The 17261-nt window shown below is 41.1% G+C and overlaps 2 protein-coding genes across 2 annotated transcripts; one reads left to right on the top strand and one right to left on the bottom strand.

The window, feature by feature from the left end:
- The first annotated feature begins 4679 nt into the window (after window positions 1-4679).
- Window positions 4680-12036, top strand: LOC130204069 (tectonic-3-like). The gene is made up of 14 exons (XM_056430574.1): window positions 4680-5269; window positions 6781-6895; window positions 6979-7076; window positions 8062-8174; window positions 8279-8387; window positions 8752-8864; window positions 8959-8997; window positions 9586-9660; window positions 9746-9865; window positions 10375-10473; window positions 10861-10964; window positions 11112-11259; window positions 11344-11478; window positions 11563-12036. Exons 1-14 carry the CDS (start codon window positions 4900-4902, stop codon window positions 11842-11844), a joined length of 1920 nt encoding a protein of 639 aa, XP_056286549.1. The 5' UTR covers window positions 4680-4899; the 3' UTR covers window positions 11845-12036.
- On the bottom strand, window positions 11920-17074 carry mto1 (mitochondrial tRNA translation optimization 1). The gene is made up of 12 exons (XM_056430572.1): window positions 16872-17074; window positions 16583-16782; window positions 16062-16179; window positions 15144-15442; window positions 14895-15007; window positions 14618-14808; window positions 14393-14523; window positions 13681-13885; window positions 13407-13578; window positions 13192-13301; window positions 12907-13064; window positions 11920-12174 (listed from the first exon to the last, which is right to left on the bottom strand). The coding sequence occupies exons 1-12, from the start codon at window positions 17059-17061 to the stop codon at window positions 11998-12000; spliced, it is 2064 nt and encodes a 687-aa protein (XP_056286547.1). The 5' UTR covers window positions 17062-17074; the 3' UTR covers window positions 11920-11997.
- Window positions 17075-17261: the final 187 nt, after the last annotated feature.

The following is a 17261-nucleotide window of genomic DNA, read 5'->3' as shown; positions in this document are numbered from 1 at the left end:
GAATGTTCATCTTCAGAGAGTCGCTTTTGAAAAAATTGCATTGAATATACATTTGAGTTTTCACCAAATTTTTCTAAAATGAGATGAAAGCAGATTCAAGAAAGCAGTCTCTTTCTCTTGTACATCACAGGACAACATGAGTGTGTCCATGACTTGTTAAGATGCAGGTTTAATCCCTGGATGCTTCTTCTGATTCAAATCTGTGTCTTTCCACACGTTCACATCTGGGAGCTCACTTGTTGTCCCTCTTGGCTGAAATGCAGCTCAACCCGAGGATTTCAGGAAAGAAAACATCAGTCGAATCAGAGCCATTTAAAGGTCAACACAGAAAGTGATGGTGAATGTTCTTGTTTGTTTTCCACAATCACGAGAGAAGCTGCGGGAACAAGTCACAGTCTCCAACACACTGCTCATTGTGTGAAGCTCACACAGCCAGGTCTGTTTACAGCAAGACACATTGTAAATCTCAGAATGCAATCTTAATGCTCAGCGCTAATTATCTGCTCGGATCTAATGAGAATTTTCTTTTCTTTTTTATGTTGGAGGTGAAAAAAATCCTGTTTTTTTATCTGTAAAGTCAAACCAGTTAATCATGTGTTCAGAACCTGGTCAATAGAGACACTGGAGGCTCTTGTTATGGCATGCAACCACCAGAGGGCAGCTGGAAAGGGCTCCCTATTCAGCCAACTGCAAACTGTATAAAATATATATTTGACAAAGCTGAACAATAAACAGCTTTAATATTCAGGTGAAACTGTTAAATCATCACCGGTTTTCTATCCACTGTCTCCAGTTGGGCTTGAGACTTCAAATATTTGGCAGTCAACCTTTATTTTAAACTATGAGTTGGGAACTTGCAGGGGAATGTGTAGCAAAAGCAATAATTCATGTTAGTTTTAGCCTTCATCTGTTTGATTTGAGCCTATAGGATATTTACAATTGTTTCCCTTTCTCGTTGCATTTCTCATTTATTCTTCATGTTCAACGATATCTTGTACAATCTTTTTTTCTTTCTTTAATTTCAAGATACATCTTAATCATTACAAATGTAACAAATAGCCTTTAGTTTTAAGTTTGTGACAACGAATATGTTCAGGATCTATATTTAAATTGCACGTTTAGATGTGATCAGTTAATAAAGGTGCAAAGTAATATTTTGCAAAGGGCTCACCTCGTAAATGAGCAGGAACAACGCCAAAGAATACAAATGAAATCAAGGAAAACTTTCTCTTATTGGTATTCACTGCAGTCTGCAGCCTTGAAGGGTATTAACCTCATGCCCACTGAAGCTTTCTAAGTATTTGAATATATATTATCTATATAATATCTCATCGGTTTGATTGGAGGCCATGAGGAATGTGATTGAATCTACTCCTTGTCTGAACACGTAGCCCTCCCAGGGTTCTGCTTCACGCTGGGCCAGACAATCAAAGTAGAAGTAGCTCACCAGGTTGTCTTTATGACATCATGTTTAACATTTGACATGATCAGGCAGGAGTAATGAAGGCAGGATGTACACAGACGACACAGACAGCAGGCAATCTGTTGAGACAGTTGCTGTTGGCATTGCGCTGTGATTGATACCCTTAATGCTCGGGGTCACCACTTTCCACATATATTTAGGTAAAGGGACGGAGATACAGAAACACACTTCTATTCACATGACCGATACATTGTGGTTGTACACTGACCACACAGGGGCACTGCTTTTCCTCCACCAATTTCCCTGATTTGTGCAAGGTTAAATTAAACTGTGACACAACACCGTATACTTCTGTATGATCCAGAGACAGGAGGCATCAGAAAAAGATTCACAGCGAAATAACTGTATGACCTAATTAGTTGATAACTGCTTTGGCACATTTCTTTCGGAGCAATTTCTTAATTTGCATATTAAACTCAACTAAATTATGATTTAAATGAGGTGTTTTGGAGCTGAGGAAAATCTGCTCATTGCTAGCTCCCCCATTTGTATGCCACTGTTTTGTATGTCCTATATCAAACCTTGTTGATGGATGCATTTTGAAAAGCACAACATATCTAAGGAGTTTTAGTAAAAGCTAGAGCACATACATTGCATTTTTTTTCAGTAATTCAGTTTAAATTTATTCAATTCACAATTCTTATTACAAATTTTTACAATCTGTACACATCCCCTAACACAAAACCTCCCTGCATACTCCAAAAAAAGACCCAAACCCCCCAAAACCAAAAAAAGGAAGAGGGGAAAAGAGAGCAACCAGAGGAGGATCAAGGAAAGAGGCAAGAAGGATGGAGTGATGGACAAGGACACAGAATAGAGAATACACAGAAAATAATGATGAATAGAGTTAGAATAATTCATAGTAGTTCATAGTAGGCATAAGTAGTTCATAGTCGATCCATCAGGGGAGGGGGGATGGGGGGGAGAGGGGATGGGAGTCTGGCGGACAGGAGGGCGGCGGCAGAGGAGCAGGGATCAGCCCAGCAGTCATGATCAGCAGGCCAGAACCAGGATCTCATAGGACAGGGTCCGATGACCCCAGCGTATTGTCAAGGAAAAACGAGCTGAGGAGAAAGAGGAGAGTCAAGAGTTATTGAGAAAAAATTGAGAGATGAGGAGGAGAAAAAAGAGAAGAGAGAAAAGAGCAAAAATAAGTGTCCCTCATAAGTCCTCATCCAGCTATAAGACAGTAGAAGATATCAATAAACCTGCCAGGGCCCTAACTATATACCAGGTCAAGAGGAAGGTCTAAATCTACTCACTCTGTTAAGTCTACTGTGTCTAACAGGTGACTGTGTCTGCTGGTTCTGATTCCCGGGCCTGGTTCCATAAAGAGGGAGCTCTATAACCAAAGGCTTTGGCCCCATTAAGACTTTAAGTAGTTCCGCAAAGAGTCTAGGTAGTGAAGTAGCGTAGCAGACTAGTGATACAATAGCTCTAAGCATGATGGAGAAGGCTTTAAATCACTTAAGAAGAGAAAGAGAATAATTTTAAGAAAGATTTGATGAAGAAGTTTTGATTTTACTGAGCCAGTGCCCAGTGCAGAGTGCATTTCTGATGTGATCTCTTTGTTTAGTCTGAGCTTGGATCAACTGACTTCTGGATCATGGGATAGAGATAAGATTTATATTTATATAGCCTGCTAATAGATCGTCAGCAATAATAACTATAAGTAACGAGAACATTTTTAATCTTGTTTTTGGACAGATTTGTTTTGATTTTTTTTATAGAATAGAGATGAGATGATGAGATTTTGAGATTTGTTTTACGTGGGAGTTAAAGGACATCAAGAATCAAAGATAACGCCAAGAGTTTACATGTGTGGTGTTGGATGCAGGGTGCCAGGGCTACACTATCCAGAGAACATAAATCATCTCTGATCTCTGGCCAATTGATCAAAAAAATTTTCTCTTTGTCTTTTTTTAACATCAAGTTGCAGGTCATCCATGTTTTATGTTTTTAAGACATGCTTGAATTTTGAACAGTTTTGCTCTCCTGGTTTCTTCGTTAGTTGGGTAGTATCGTATTCATAGCATATAAAGTTGAAAGTATGTTTGTTGTTTCGGAATTTTGGTGATAATAATGTATAAAGTAATATAAATAAAAAAAACAAAAGCACAGAAACCTGTGGAAACTTAACGTTGGTGATTAACGTTGCATCGTAGTTTAACGGTCAAACAAACAACGACATCGAAAAGATAAATAAAATTTATTTAAACCAAATTAGTGCAGTGCCTGAAACTGCTCCAGTCTCTGTAACTCTGTAACAGATGTCATGGGTCAAATGAATGCATGCAGCACTAAGGTCAAGACCAGGAGAGAGAGAGGGAGTCCTTTATCTGCTAAGAGGTCAATTTGTTTTTTTCACCAGTGCCGTCTCGGTGCTGTGGTGTTTTCTAAATCCTGATTGAAATTTCTCAAATAAACTATTATGATGTAGAAAGTCGCACAACTGATTTGTTGATATATTTGTTGAAGTTGATATTATGGGGACAAATCCCTGAGGGTAAATAGGATATGGGAGTGAAGTGGAAACAATTCAACTCAACCATTATTGCAGATAGTCAAATTAAAAGTCTATGTATTTCGGAATATTATACACATTAAGTCAAAAGCTAGTAAATGCTATGGCTTGTATAAAAGCGTAGCTCCGGACACCATTGCTGAGTTACTAAACAACACATATACAATTAAAGCTATGATACACATTGTTTCTTAATTTAGTTGACATCCAGGCAAAAGTTTTTCCAAAGTGGATTTTTGATATCTGTGTTTATCACTCGATTAATCAGAAAATACTGTAAAAAGGAAGGGAAATAAATGAACGATTATATATCACCATTACACGTTCCTAGTTGATTACTTACAATATGACATTTCTTTTATTGGTGTATTATTACTTATGGATATTATCAATTAAGTTATCTTGAATTGTATATTTAAATATGCTAATGCTGCATATTTTACGAAGACATTTGGAGATTTGGATTAAATCTACAGACACAAATTGTTGTAAAATAAAAACCTAAATCTGTATTTTGAATGTGACATGTTATAGTAAAAATCTCTAAATTGACCAGTGCATGAAAAACATGTGTCGTAAAACATCTTGACGGGTTTACGGTAATCTTATCTTCGGACCGGAAGTCGCTATGACAACTTCCTTAGCAACCAAAAGAAGCTTGCCCTTAATTTTTATATCTCGAGTTTAGTGTTCACTAATATTTACTGTTATAGCGAAATACATCAATGGGGAAACTTGTTCTGAGTTGCTGATTTTATTTATTTTATTTTATTCCACCGCCGTTATATTTTTTTTGTAAGAATTCACGTGTGTGAAGTTGCAACGAGCGACGTTAGCTTGCTATCTCACCAGCTCGCTACTCGCATTGCATCTATCATGTCTCTTTGAGGAAATGAATTCCCGCCGGTGGTTTTGTTGCTTTCAGATATGTCTCGTCTTGTGTGGACGTTCGGCTCCGGCAGCCACAGATGCAGGGGTCACGTCGAGCGTCACTCCCAGCTCTGTGGATGGGGAGCCTTTCAGCTCAGCTACCCCAGCTCCGGGCGGCACAGCGGGCCTGGACGGCAGTGAGGCGGTCGCCCCGGACTCCACCTCGGACTCCACTCTGAACTCCACCCCGGACTCCACTCTGAACTCTACTCTGAACTCTACTCTGAACTCCACTCTGGACTCAATAGCAACCACGACTGGGTCCGAGGCTCCCACCGTCTTCCCCGAGGAGCCCCCTGCATCCACCGCCCAACCTGTGGCGACGTTAGAGGGTAAATAAGGTGTACTGTTGTGTCATTCAATTCAATTAAATTCAGTTTATTTGTGGAGCCCATTTTCACAAATTTTAAATTCCCCTCAGAGTGTTTTACAATCTGTACACAGAGACATCCCTGACCTTTGACCTTTGACCTCACATGGGATCAGGAACAGCTCCCAAACAACCCTTCAGGGTAAAAGGTCAGAACCCTTGAGGAGAGAACAGAGGAGGATCCCTCTCCAGGATGGACAGGTGTAATAGATGTCATGTGACCAGAAGGAATCATTACACACTAATTAAAACACAGGAACAACACAATGAAGATGAGTGGATGAAGAGTTGGTAGTCGGCCTGTCGTGTTTCCTCTCGGCATCAGTCTTTTGTTTTGAAGCTTTGTCCAAACAGGTTCGACTTGATCCATCAAACTATCTCCGGCTGTTTCTGCGAGCCAGACCAGATCAATGCGTGCAGCTCAACGCCTGCCCAGCCTGTAGTTCAGGGTCCTCTTAGGAATGCAAGCCACTGTGCTTTAAAGAACATATGTATATAAACTATCTTGTATTTGTCAGTTTAAAAATGATTTGCAATTTCTCTGTTGGGTAATGACAGTTGCCTGTTATATGAGCTGCTGATACTGAGAAACTATTGATTAACACTACACTACCATTCAAAAGTTTGGGGTCACTTAGAAATGTCTTTATTTTTCAAAGAAAAGCACTGTTTTTTCAATAAAGACAACATTAATCAGAAATACACTCTATACATTGTTAATGTGGTAAATGACTATTCTAGGTGGAAACATCTGGTTTCTAATGAAATATCTCCAGAGGTGTATAGAGGCCCATTTCCATCAACGATCACTCCAGTGTTCTAATGGTACATTGTGTTTACTAATCGCCTTAGAAGACTAATATCTGATTAGAAAACCCTTGTGCAATTATGTTAGCACAGCTGAAAACAGTTATGCTGGTGATATAAGCTATAAACTGGCCTTCCTTTGAGCTTGAAGTTTGAAGAACAAAATTAATACTTCAAATATTAATCATTATTTCTAACCTTGTCAATGTCTTGACTATATTTTCTATTCAATTTTCAATTCATTTATAAATAAAAGTGAGTTTTCATGGAAGACACGAAATTGTCTGGATGACCCAAAACTTTTGAACGGTGGTGTATGTCAGATCCTCTTCATTAAAGCTTCTTTATTAAAGTGTACAGTTTCAATATCCTGGCTATTTCCAGTTAGATCTAAGTCTTTTACTTTATTGGTTTTTCCAATATTTGCATTAATTACAACAATCTTTTTTAAAAATGTGCCAACAAGGAACAAAAACATGTATTTTTATAAAGACTTTTTTACAACTATAGTGTATGTACAGTAAACATAGCTTACGATTCTAAATGATCTGACTGACTGTTTTCTATCTTACTCTTGTTAAACCAATGACACTTTTACATTTACACCAACCTGAAGCTGTAAGTTGTCCTGACTGACGAACTCGAGTCCTGTCTCTTGTTTTCCAGGTTGTGTCTGTGACTTAACGGACGACTTCTGTGACATCGGCTGCTGTTGCGACACGGTCGATTGTGGCATTGCAAACTTGAGTACTGTCTTCACCGGATGTCCACAGAAAGCCATGTACGTCTTCGACACATGCTCTAAAGTATATTGTACATAAAACAGTTTAGTTTTTACAATATTTTTTTGTTTTTATTTCACAGATCAGGAGTTTGCATTGAGAAGTGGCTCATGTTCACGGCTAATGTGGATTCGTCTCTTGTCACTGTGACTGACACCATGTATTGTGTCAGGCCTGAGGGTAAGTAGAAGTAATACGAATATTACATTACATAACATTACATTATATTACATTACATTATTACATGACATGTCATTTAGAAGACATGTGAGACTTACAATAAGTGAATCAACCAAGAGTACAAACTCAGAACAACAAGAATACAGAAAGTAACATTTCCTCAAGAAAGTCGAATCACAAAAGTACCATAAGTAATAGCATGAGTAATAACATGAGTAATACTATAAGTAATACTATAAGTAATAACATGAGTAATACTATAAGTAATACTATAAGTAATAACATGAGTAATACTATAAGTAATAACATGAGTAATACTATAAGTAATACTATAAGTAATAACATGAGTAATACTATAAGTAATAACATGAGTAATAACATGAGTAATACCATAAGTAATAACATGAGTAATACCATAAGTAATAACATGAGTAATACTATAAGTAAGAGCCATTTAAGAGCCACTGAAGTGCTAATCTGTGTTTTAATCCAGATATAGTCGAAAAAGATGCGTTTTTAGTTTCCGGCGGAAGAATATATTGATTTCTAATGAATTCAGAATAATTAGTGCTGTAACCAGGGAAATCACTATGATATGATATGATATATATATATATGATATGATATGATATTCCTTTATTTGTCCCACAGTGGGGACATTTCAAAAATCACAGCATCAATGAAAATAAATATAAAACACAAAACACAATACTACAAAAATAAATACTAATACTAAATACTAAATATAAAAAATTTAAAAAAAGTAAAGTGCTGAGTTTGCCAGGATCTCCATTGATCTGCTGCACTGAGTTGTGCAGCCTGACAGCAGCTGAAGGACTTGTGGTTCCTCTCCTCAGACACCGGGGAGGAACCAGCCGGTGGCTGAAGTAGCTGATTATTTAACAACTAATTATTTAAGAGCTAACAATGAGCAGCATGAAAGTATTTTGAACTAATGCAGTTATACATCTGCATCCCCTCACAGATGGTGCACCCCAGTCCCTCCAAGCTCCACCGCAGTATCCGGCTTTAGGGGACTCGTACCGCTTCTCACCACCTGCACCGACGAGCATCCGCCACAGCAGAGCCTTCTACAGGGTAAACTGCAATATTCTTTTCAAAGTATTAAAAGTGATGTGCTTTTAAAATGACAATATCTTTATGAAAGGAAATGCGTTTAAAAAAAAGACTCATTCTTGTAGGTTGATGATGTCATCCAGACATATTTCTCCAACTCGACCGTGTGGGGTCTCCTTCGCCAGCCGTCTCCAGGCACTGCTGCAGCCTTCTGCATGAACAGCAACCCTGCAAGTGAGTTCACACCAAATAAAAAGAATGCGAAGCAGTTGCGTATCGCGGTGTAGCGGAGATTCCCCAAATATTTTCAAATCCAGACCTCTCGATGCCATCTTGTTTTGTGTCAGGGACTTCCTTTTGAAGAATGAGCAATATCTTTCTCACATCTCTCTCTCAGAGCACCAGTGACATAAAATACATAATACCTTAATTTGCTATAAGACCCTCTTATCTCCCTAAAGGATCTCCAATCTGCAGGTTTTTTCTTTTGTATATTTGTGCTGTGTTCTTATCAAATATTGCTACTATGCGTAGTATATTGCACTTCTATATCACCACCATTTAAACTCTGTAACTCACCTTCTGTTTTCCTCCACAGAGTTCTTGAGGTCTGCGTCTCTGTCCTGTTCCCGCATGTTGACTCCTGAGTCGTGCACCACGGATCCAAATTTAAACGCCCGTTCCTACTTCTCTGATATGAGCCTGATCAAGGTCATCGAGTCTGCATGCTTTTATGTAAAGCAAATATCTAAATACTGACGAGAATCTCACAGCAGATAGGCTAACATCGATATTCGTATTACAGATTCCAAATGTTGAGACGGCACAAGTGTCAGACCTTCTGGTAAGTTACTGATTGTACGCGCAGCTTGAAGCCGTGCATGGTGTTAGCAGGAGCACTTTCATGTTGCACTTCACAGCCTCTGCCCAAGTTCATCACGAGTCAGCATTCGATTTCAGCTGCCAACGATAGCGGTCAGGGTTTCTCCTGCATGCCGTAAAGCACAAGTCTGAGAATGAAACAGCATCCCTTATACTGCATGTACAAAAAGAGTCTGGAGCATGAATAATGAACTAGTTAGGTGTTGTTTACTGACATAAAACAAGTTATCAGCCTTTGTATGATATGATATGATATTCCTTTATTTGTCCCGCAGTGGGGACATTTCAAAAATCACAGCACTGATCCTGAGCATCAAAAAAAGAGCATCAATGAAAATAAATATAAAACACAATACTAAAAACTAAATAATAATAGTAATGCTAAATATACAGGGGGGAAATAAAGTAAAGTGCTGAGTTTGCCAGGATCTCCAGCGATCAGTGTGTGCATTAAAATACTTATATTATCGTGATATAATAAAGATTGAATGCCATTTAAAGACCGTTTTTTCTTCCAGTAAGTAAGGTGCCGTGCTAACTCCTGTTTCAGATCCCAGTGACTCCACTGGCTGACTGGCCTGCTCCAAGTGAACTCAACGACTCGTGTCTCAATGTGGTGACGAATGTGAGGAGATGACACATTTTAAAGATTATTTTTCTGCCCTCACAATTGTTTCCTGAATCACAAACTGTTCCCGATTCTCCCGCAGGTGGAGTTTATCGTGGGATACACCGGCAGAGGGGAAGTCACATCTGCTACAGTGAATGTGGTTTTAGCCGACGTGGATCCAAATCAGTTGCTGTTGCAGATGCACTCTGTGAAGTTCCAGGTAGCCTCTTAAAGCCACAGAGTTCATCACTGAATGAACACCTGTATGGATTCACTCATTAAGATAAATACTATGTGTCGTGGCCATTTGTCCTTCGAAATCAAACAAAACTATACATTTAAATTGCCACTGATGCGCCGTGGGTTTCGGAGTTTGACGCAGGCAAAAGAAAGTAATGTCCATTTGGGTATGTTGATTTAGATCATTTATTTTCCAAACAAACTAAACGCTGACACTCTTCGCTGATGCTGTGTTAAAAAACCATCGGCCACCCAGGTGCATGCTGGTCCTGTGCCCACCCACCTCTACATATAACCACAGGTGCCCAGTGTTACCCAATCAGTGAATCCTAAAACTAAATATATTAAACTAAACCACAACTATCATAAGAAACAACTAACTTATCAAAATATAACCTAAATAAGCAATAAATAATCAATATTACATTACAATAAAACCTAAATACAAATGTCAAATTAAATAGCTCCAACGCGATGTCTCTCCCCCAGCTGGCAACCCCGAGAACAACTTCAGGGGGTCCAATCCCGGCTGTCGGATTGAAAGTGGGATCCCCTGTCGTCGGTCGCTTTGATGGAGACTTGAAGCCTGTATCCTTCCACACATCATGAACCTCTCTTAAAGGTGTTACCTTCGTGCGGAAGGTTATGTTTTGATCGCCGTATATTTATTTATTTGTATAACTCAAAAAGTATTAAACCGAATCGCATGAAATTTGGTGGGATGATTGTTTATTATCCGGGGACCAGTTGATTAGATTTTGGGATCAATCGGGTCAAAGGTCAAGGTCATGAAAAGGTCAAAATCTTCTTTTTACCATAGCGCGGTCAATTTGTATCCAATTGGCATGCAACTAATGCCAACATGTTCATAATTCAATGCCCAATCTTGTGATATGCGAAGTGCCCGTTCTAGTTGTTTGAGTTATCCAGCTTGCGTTGCGTCATTCTAGCACCATGGTTCTTTGACTGAGTTAGCTGAGCACACTGGGGGTGTCACCGAGCGCGCTGTGTTCCTCTGACCCCCGCAGACGAGCAGCCATCCTCTTCGCACACAACACCATCACCGGCTGCACCTTCAGGTGAGGACACCATCCTGCTTCGCCCTCTATCATATCCTTATCACTGACATTCCTCACAGGAAGAGTATTATTTACGAATGATGATGATGCAATGGTGAGTTGTATTCACCCTTTCACACGTCATGTCTCTTTCTGTGTGTCGTTTAGTTCTCCATCCAATGACTGCTCAGAGCTGCGGTCCCAGATATACGGAATCCTGCAGGGTCTCGCTGCCCCTGATGTGATTGCCATGAACTCTGGTTCCCAACCGGCGTGGACGAGAGTCATAACGCAGGAATGTCCCGTCAGCCTGCAGGTACAGCCGAGTCAAGAACTTTGAGTCTTATGCTTTTAGAATAATCTGAAACTTGAATTTACTTATTTCTTTTCCCCCTCACAGGAAACATGTGAATCGGGTTGCGTCCTCCCCAACTCGCTCTCTATCCGAGTCCTGTGGGCCCGCCAGGGTCTCCTCGACCTTCCTCAGAACTACATCCTGGGGGCCAAATTCATATTCCAGTGTCAAAATGTCAAGGTAGGCACAGAATATACTTTCTCACTGAGGCCAGCATCAGAAATTCTTCTTTGAAAATGTCCAAATCCTCCTCTCTCTTTTCAGTGTCCTACATCGTCCCCTATCTCTCTAACCACTGAGGTGACGTTTGCCGACACTACGGTTTACCCAGAACCCCCCAGGGGCTCGCCTCAGCCGGACTGGAAGTTTCCGTTTGGTTTCTTCACTCGAGGCGCCGCCGAGCTGGACGGGCACGTGGTCGTCAGCGGCGCCCAGAAGGTCACGTGGAGTTTAACGCTGTTCACAGTCATGTTACTAACGGGATTAGAATTCTTCACACAGCTGACGATGTTGCAGCTACGGCGCTTTCGAAGTTTTGAAGGATGAAGATGTTGATATGTTTACTATGTCATTCGATTTTTGTAATGCTTTTTACAATAGAAAGAGGTATATTTTCACAAGTAAAACGAATACCGTAATTTATTCTTCTTTACATTTTTAGAAATACATCGATTTTTTTCCAAGACATTGTATGAGTCATCATATCACTGGAGGTAAAGATGCACTTCTTCCCGCCGGCTCCGCTGTCCTCTCTTTCTTTGGGTCTGGTTTGTTTCTGTGTGTCCTCCTCTCTGTTTGTCCTGCGCGGCGTACGTAGCTGAAGAGCTGGACGACGGCAGCCGGAGTCATTCCTTGCAAACGAGTTGCAGCACCCAGCTAGAGGAAAAGCGTGGCATTAGTTTCATATTCATCTTGTTGTTGTGTATTTTATTCAGTCAATCAAATACAATATTATTCTATATAATATACAAAAGAGAAAGACTGAAAAGTTCTAGGTAGAAGCAAAACATGCTTATAAATTCCTATCCTAAATTAAAATCAAATAAATCTGAAAATTAATATCAAATAAAGAAGAAAAAATAAGAAGAAAATAAATAAAACTAGAACGGGCACTCGGTAGAGCGCAGACCTTCGCATATCACAAGATTGGGCATTGAATTATGAACATTTTGGCATTAGTTGCATGCCAATTGGATAAAAATTGACCGCACTATGGTAAAAAGAAGATTTTGACCTTTTCATGACCTTGACCTTGACCCCGATCGATCCCAATATCTAATCAAATGGTCCCCGGATAATAACCAATCATCCCACCAAATTTCATGTGATTCGGTTTAACACATTTTTATTATGCGAATAACACGCATAAAAATAAATACACGGCGATCAAAACATAACCTTCCTCAAGCGTCTTTGAGAATCATGAAAAGCGCTATAGAAATGTTATGTATTATTATTGTTATTTTCAATGCGAAGGTAATAATAGATATATATACACACAAATACATACATACATCTTCGATATAAATGTATTTATATATTAATCTCATTTAACCAAGAGTCTAAAATAACAAAATGTTATTCGTAAGCAACAAATACTCTACTCACGGTGGCGGGTCGAACTCTGTCCAAAATCTCTCTGACTTCATTGGACAGAGACACCGGCAGAGATAAATAGTCGATGTCCGGCGGGAGAAACATGTTCTCCTCCTTCTGAATTCTCTCGATTTCTTTCTTCTGTAGGTTGCAGTGAGGCCTGTACACAGCTAGACAACAGGAGACATGTTTTATTGAGGGAATCGACCATGTCGTGGTCGCTTTAAAGAACCCCTCGTCTTCATGACTCAGTTATCCCTCTGCACTGCCTCAAAAGGCTCAAATCAGTTTTTTTACCTTCTATCTTGAGTCTCTGTGAGAATTCCATGTGACGTGAGAGGCGCTCTGGGAAGGCGGATGCCAACATTTCGAAGGACGCCTCGTTGTACTGCAGCACTTCCATACCACTGGAAAAGAAGCCACAAAATAACAATCGGGCCCAAAAAGGTCGACCGTTTCTTTGACTGAATCTTGAGACGAGCTGGACACGATCCCACACGTTCGTCACTCACGTCAGCAAAGTGTTCTTGACCTCACTAATATGTACGTCGGGCAGTTTTTTCCTCCAGTTTTGGGTGGACAGAGTGAGAGCCTGAAGGGCCGCCAGCGCATCCTGCAAACTGTCCCTGACTCTCACGGCCTCCTGGTAGCGCTCGGTGGACACGCAGCCCACCTCCTCAAACCCTGGCAGAGCAAAACGCTCTTCAGAGAACAACTCAAAAGCAGAAAGTAGAACACATCGTGGGACCCCCCCCCCCCTCTTGCAGTCCCAGACGCTACGCCTACCTTTCGGAGTTAGACGGAGGTCAGCGTTGTCCGGCCGGAGCGAGGTTCGAAACTCGGCCCGGCTGGTGAACATGCGGTAGGGCTCCGTCACGCCGCGACTCACCAGATCATCAATGAGAACCCCGATATAGCTCTCTGTCCGAGACAACGCTGCCGGAGGCCTGGAGAGAGCGCGGCGGGCGGCGTTCACCCCCGCCCACAGGCCCTGACGGACACAGACATCCGATGTGAGGTCAAAGGTCAGGGATGTCTATGTACAGATTGTAAAGCACTCTGAGACACATTTCTTATTTGTGAAAATGGGCTCTACAAATAAACTGAATTGAATGTCCAAAATTTGCTTGAAGAAGAAGAATCTACCTCCAAGTGATACCTACAGCAAATACAAGTAATACTAGAAAGACAAGCTTATCATTCTGCATTCTGTTACACCTGGAAAATACCGTTTAGATCACCTGCTATTCAGCTGCAATGTGAAACTCCACTACTTCAAAATTGTGTAATAACATAATAATAATACTACTTGTCCAGTTACAGAGACGATGTGGAATTGAATAACTGACATTTGAAATCATCAGAGCACATTTTTCTTGGGTCCAGAATGTGTCGAGCGGAGTAGAAGCAGAAGACTCGCTGCATCCTGGATGACCAGCAATGTTTGTTTGAACCTTGAATTGTTGAATATGGGGGGGGAATTAAAATGCAGCTCTACCTGCGCAGCAGCCTCCTCGTACCCTGTCGTTCCATTAATCTGACCGGCCAGAAATAGACCCTGGGTGCTTTTGACCTGCAGGGCAGGGCTCAGCTGAGTGGGACACACAAAGTCATACTGAACGCCATAACCTGGAACATACAGGAACCAGAACATACAAACGCATCAGTGTAACTCACTTTTATATGTTCTGTAAATCGATTATTCTCACTAAGCAGATCCCACCTGGCGTGTGGATCTCAGCTCTGTGCAGGGCAGGGATTTCTCTGATGAGGCGGAGCTGCACGTCAGGGGGCATGGTCATCGACAGACCCTGAGGGTACAGGAGGTCAGAGGTCACGCCCTCAGGCTCCAGCCACACCTGGTGCCGTCGGCCTGGGAAGCGAAGCACTCGCGACTCAATGGAGGGGCAGTATCTGTGAAATACAAAGACTGGAGTTATTACCTTTGAGTCTGAGAACACGGTATGTACAATGCTGTGTGTGTGTGTGTGTGTGTGTACCTGGGACCCTTGGCGTCTTCCTGGATGTGACAGTTGAGATGCAGACTCTCCTTCACAACTCTCTCTACCCCAGGAGTAGTATGGGTCAGGTAGCAAGGCAGCTGATCCTCAGGCTGAAGAAGATATTCAACAGTTCCAGAATATAAGTAGAAATGGGGGGGAAAAAAAACAAAAGGAAATAATTTAGAAGGCGTTTTGTTGATGAAACTAAATGTTTTTATAGAGTGCTCTTTGCAACGTGAACTCTACCTTGCAGCGCGTGTGTGTATTGAGGAAGCTGAATGGAGTCGGATGGCTGTCAGGGGGATGAATCTGAGCCAAGGAAAGGTCGACCGAGTCCTTCAGGATCCTGGGAGGGGTACCGGTCCTCAGGCGGCCCGTCCTGAGCCCCAGCCTCTCCCTCAGTGTGTGGGAGAGCCCAGCACTCGATGGAGCGTCTCCAATCCGCCCCCCTGGGGACTTGCTTTGGCCCATGAAGAGGGAGCCAGACAGGAAGGTACCGGTAGTCAGAACCACTGAGCTGGCGGAGATTGGGTGGCTTCCATTTGCTGAGAAGTTGTCAAAAAAAGTGCAAAATCATGAACTGAAAAACAGATGTTTTTTAGTAAATTGAATAAATAAATAAAAAGAAGGTTTAACCGAGTCGAGATGAATTTTAATGGTTGCCACATTTGTAAGAGATCAAATGTCAAACAACGAACTCCAGCTTCTCCAGAGAAAAATCGGCCTGATATTTAGAATTTAGTTAGAACATGTACAATCATTTAATGGAGAAAGATGCATATTTAAGAAAGCTGAACAAAACAAGGTGTAACATATTATGAAAATGCATCAGAATTTGATGATGAAAAAGGATTTTACGATAATTTATCAATTTAAAGGAGTAAGTGGTTGCCATTTTGTATTACTCACTGTTAATTCATTAAAAATAAACTTGACCACAGTAATAGTACATTCAGGATACACTATATGCCATCAGCTGTTTAAATTAAATTAAGTTTTTTTTAAAGAACGTATAGAGTAGTGTAATCTAGACCGCTTGGTTTTCTATTAAACTGATAAGATAAACTAGCCAGTATTTGCAAGAACTGATGGACGTCTTCATTTAATCTCCACTCTAATCCCAAAATAAGATGAAATAGTTAAAGTGGACATGTGTTCCCATACCCAAACGTATCCCAGTGACTCTGTGGTGTCCAGGCTCCTCTGGGTTTGGTTCTGATACCAACAGCTCCTCCACGGAGCCCTCCAACACCGTCAGCCTGGGAGTGGACAGCAGCTCAGACTGAATGAGAAACAGCAGGCAGCAACATCGTGAACAACAGTTACAAATTCATTCACAAACCCAAAAAAAAGAGCTGTAATACTAAACACGGAAAATTAAACCATATCCTTGAGAGTTATAAATGTAATTAAAAACGGATTAATATGGAAGATGTATGTGGTAGTATATATAAATATATTTTGTTTTTTATCTTGTTTATTGTTGTTTTTTTGTTTATTTTATTTCAATTTTCTGATTTATTTTGATTTCAATTTAGGATAGGAATTTATAAGCATTTTTTTGCTTCTACCTATACCTATTCAGTCTTTCTCTTTTGTATTTTTTATAGGATAATATTGTATTGTATTTGATTTGCTTGACTGAATAAAAAATACAAACAAACAAACAAATACAAACAAGATACCTGAATAAATTCGCGGTAGCGCTGCCGGTCCAGCTGGGCCCTCGGGCCCCACACAGCGGGGCCTTTTCTGCGATTCAAGATGGAGAAATGGATGCCAGCCCAGTCTCCGGCTCGCCCACACAGCCCATCCAGAGCGTCGACCTCTTTCACCAGCTGGCCCTTCCCGACTCCTCCCAGAGACGGGTTACAGGACAGGGCGCCTGAGAGAAGGAGGACATGTGCGGTCAAATCTACAACGCACAAAGAGAAGAACAGAAATGTTCACGAGCGAACCGTCTCGCTGAATCACCGATGGTTTCTATTTTCTGGGAGACCAAGAGTGTCTCAGCGCCCACTCTGGCTGCTGCAGCCGCCGCCTCAGTTCCGGCGTGACCCCCGCCCACAACAATGACATCGTACTGCTGTCGGACGAGGTGGCCGGCACGTCTGGAAACCAGCGATAGGAAGGTCTGCAGAGCGGGAGGCTTCTTCCTCAACATGTGGGATGCATACCTGGATGTGAGGGTTAGATGGTCAGAAATCTGGATATTAGGACTTTTTAATCGGAGCAAAACAGAGTGAGGGCAACGCCACTTTAATCTTTGGTTAAATAGAAGTTACTTGATTGTTAAGTAGAAAAGTACTCCGTCAGAAGTAAGTCAGTCATGCTTCAATAGTGGAGTAGTGATTAAAGGAGGGT

The sequence above is a fragment of the Pseudoliparis swirei genome, chromosome 13 (genome assembly GCF_029220125.1).
Source record: "Pseudoliparis swirei isolate HS2019 ecotype Mariana Trench chromosome 13, NWPU_hadal_v1, whole genome shotgun sequence".
Lineage (NCBI taxonomy): Eukaryota > Metazoa > Chordata > Actinopteri > Perciformes > Liparidae > Pseudoliparis > Pseudoliparis swirei.
Note: the sequence above shows the minus strand (reverse complement) of the source record. Positions and strands in the feature narration are given on the sequence as shown.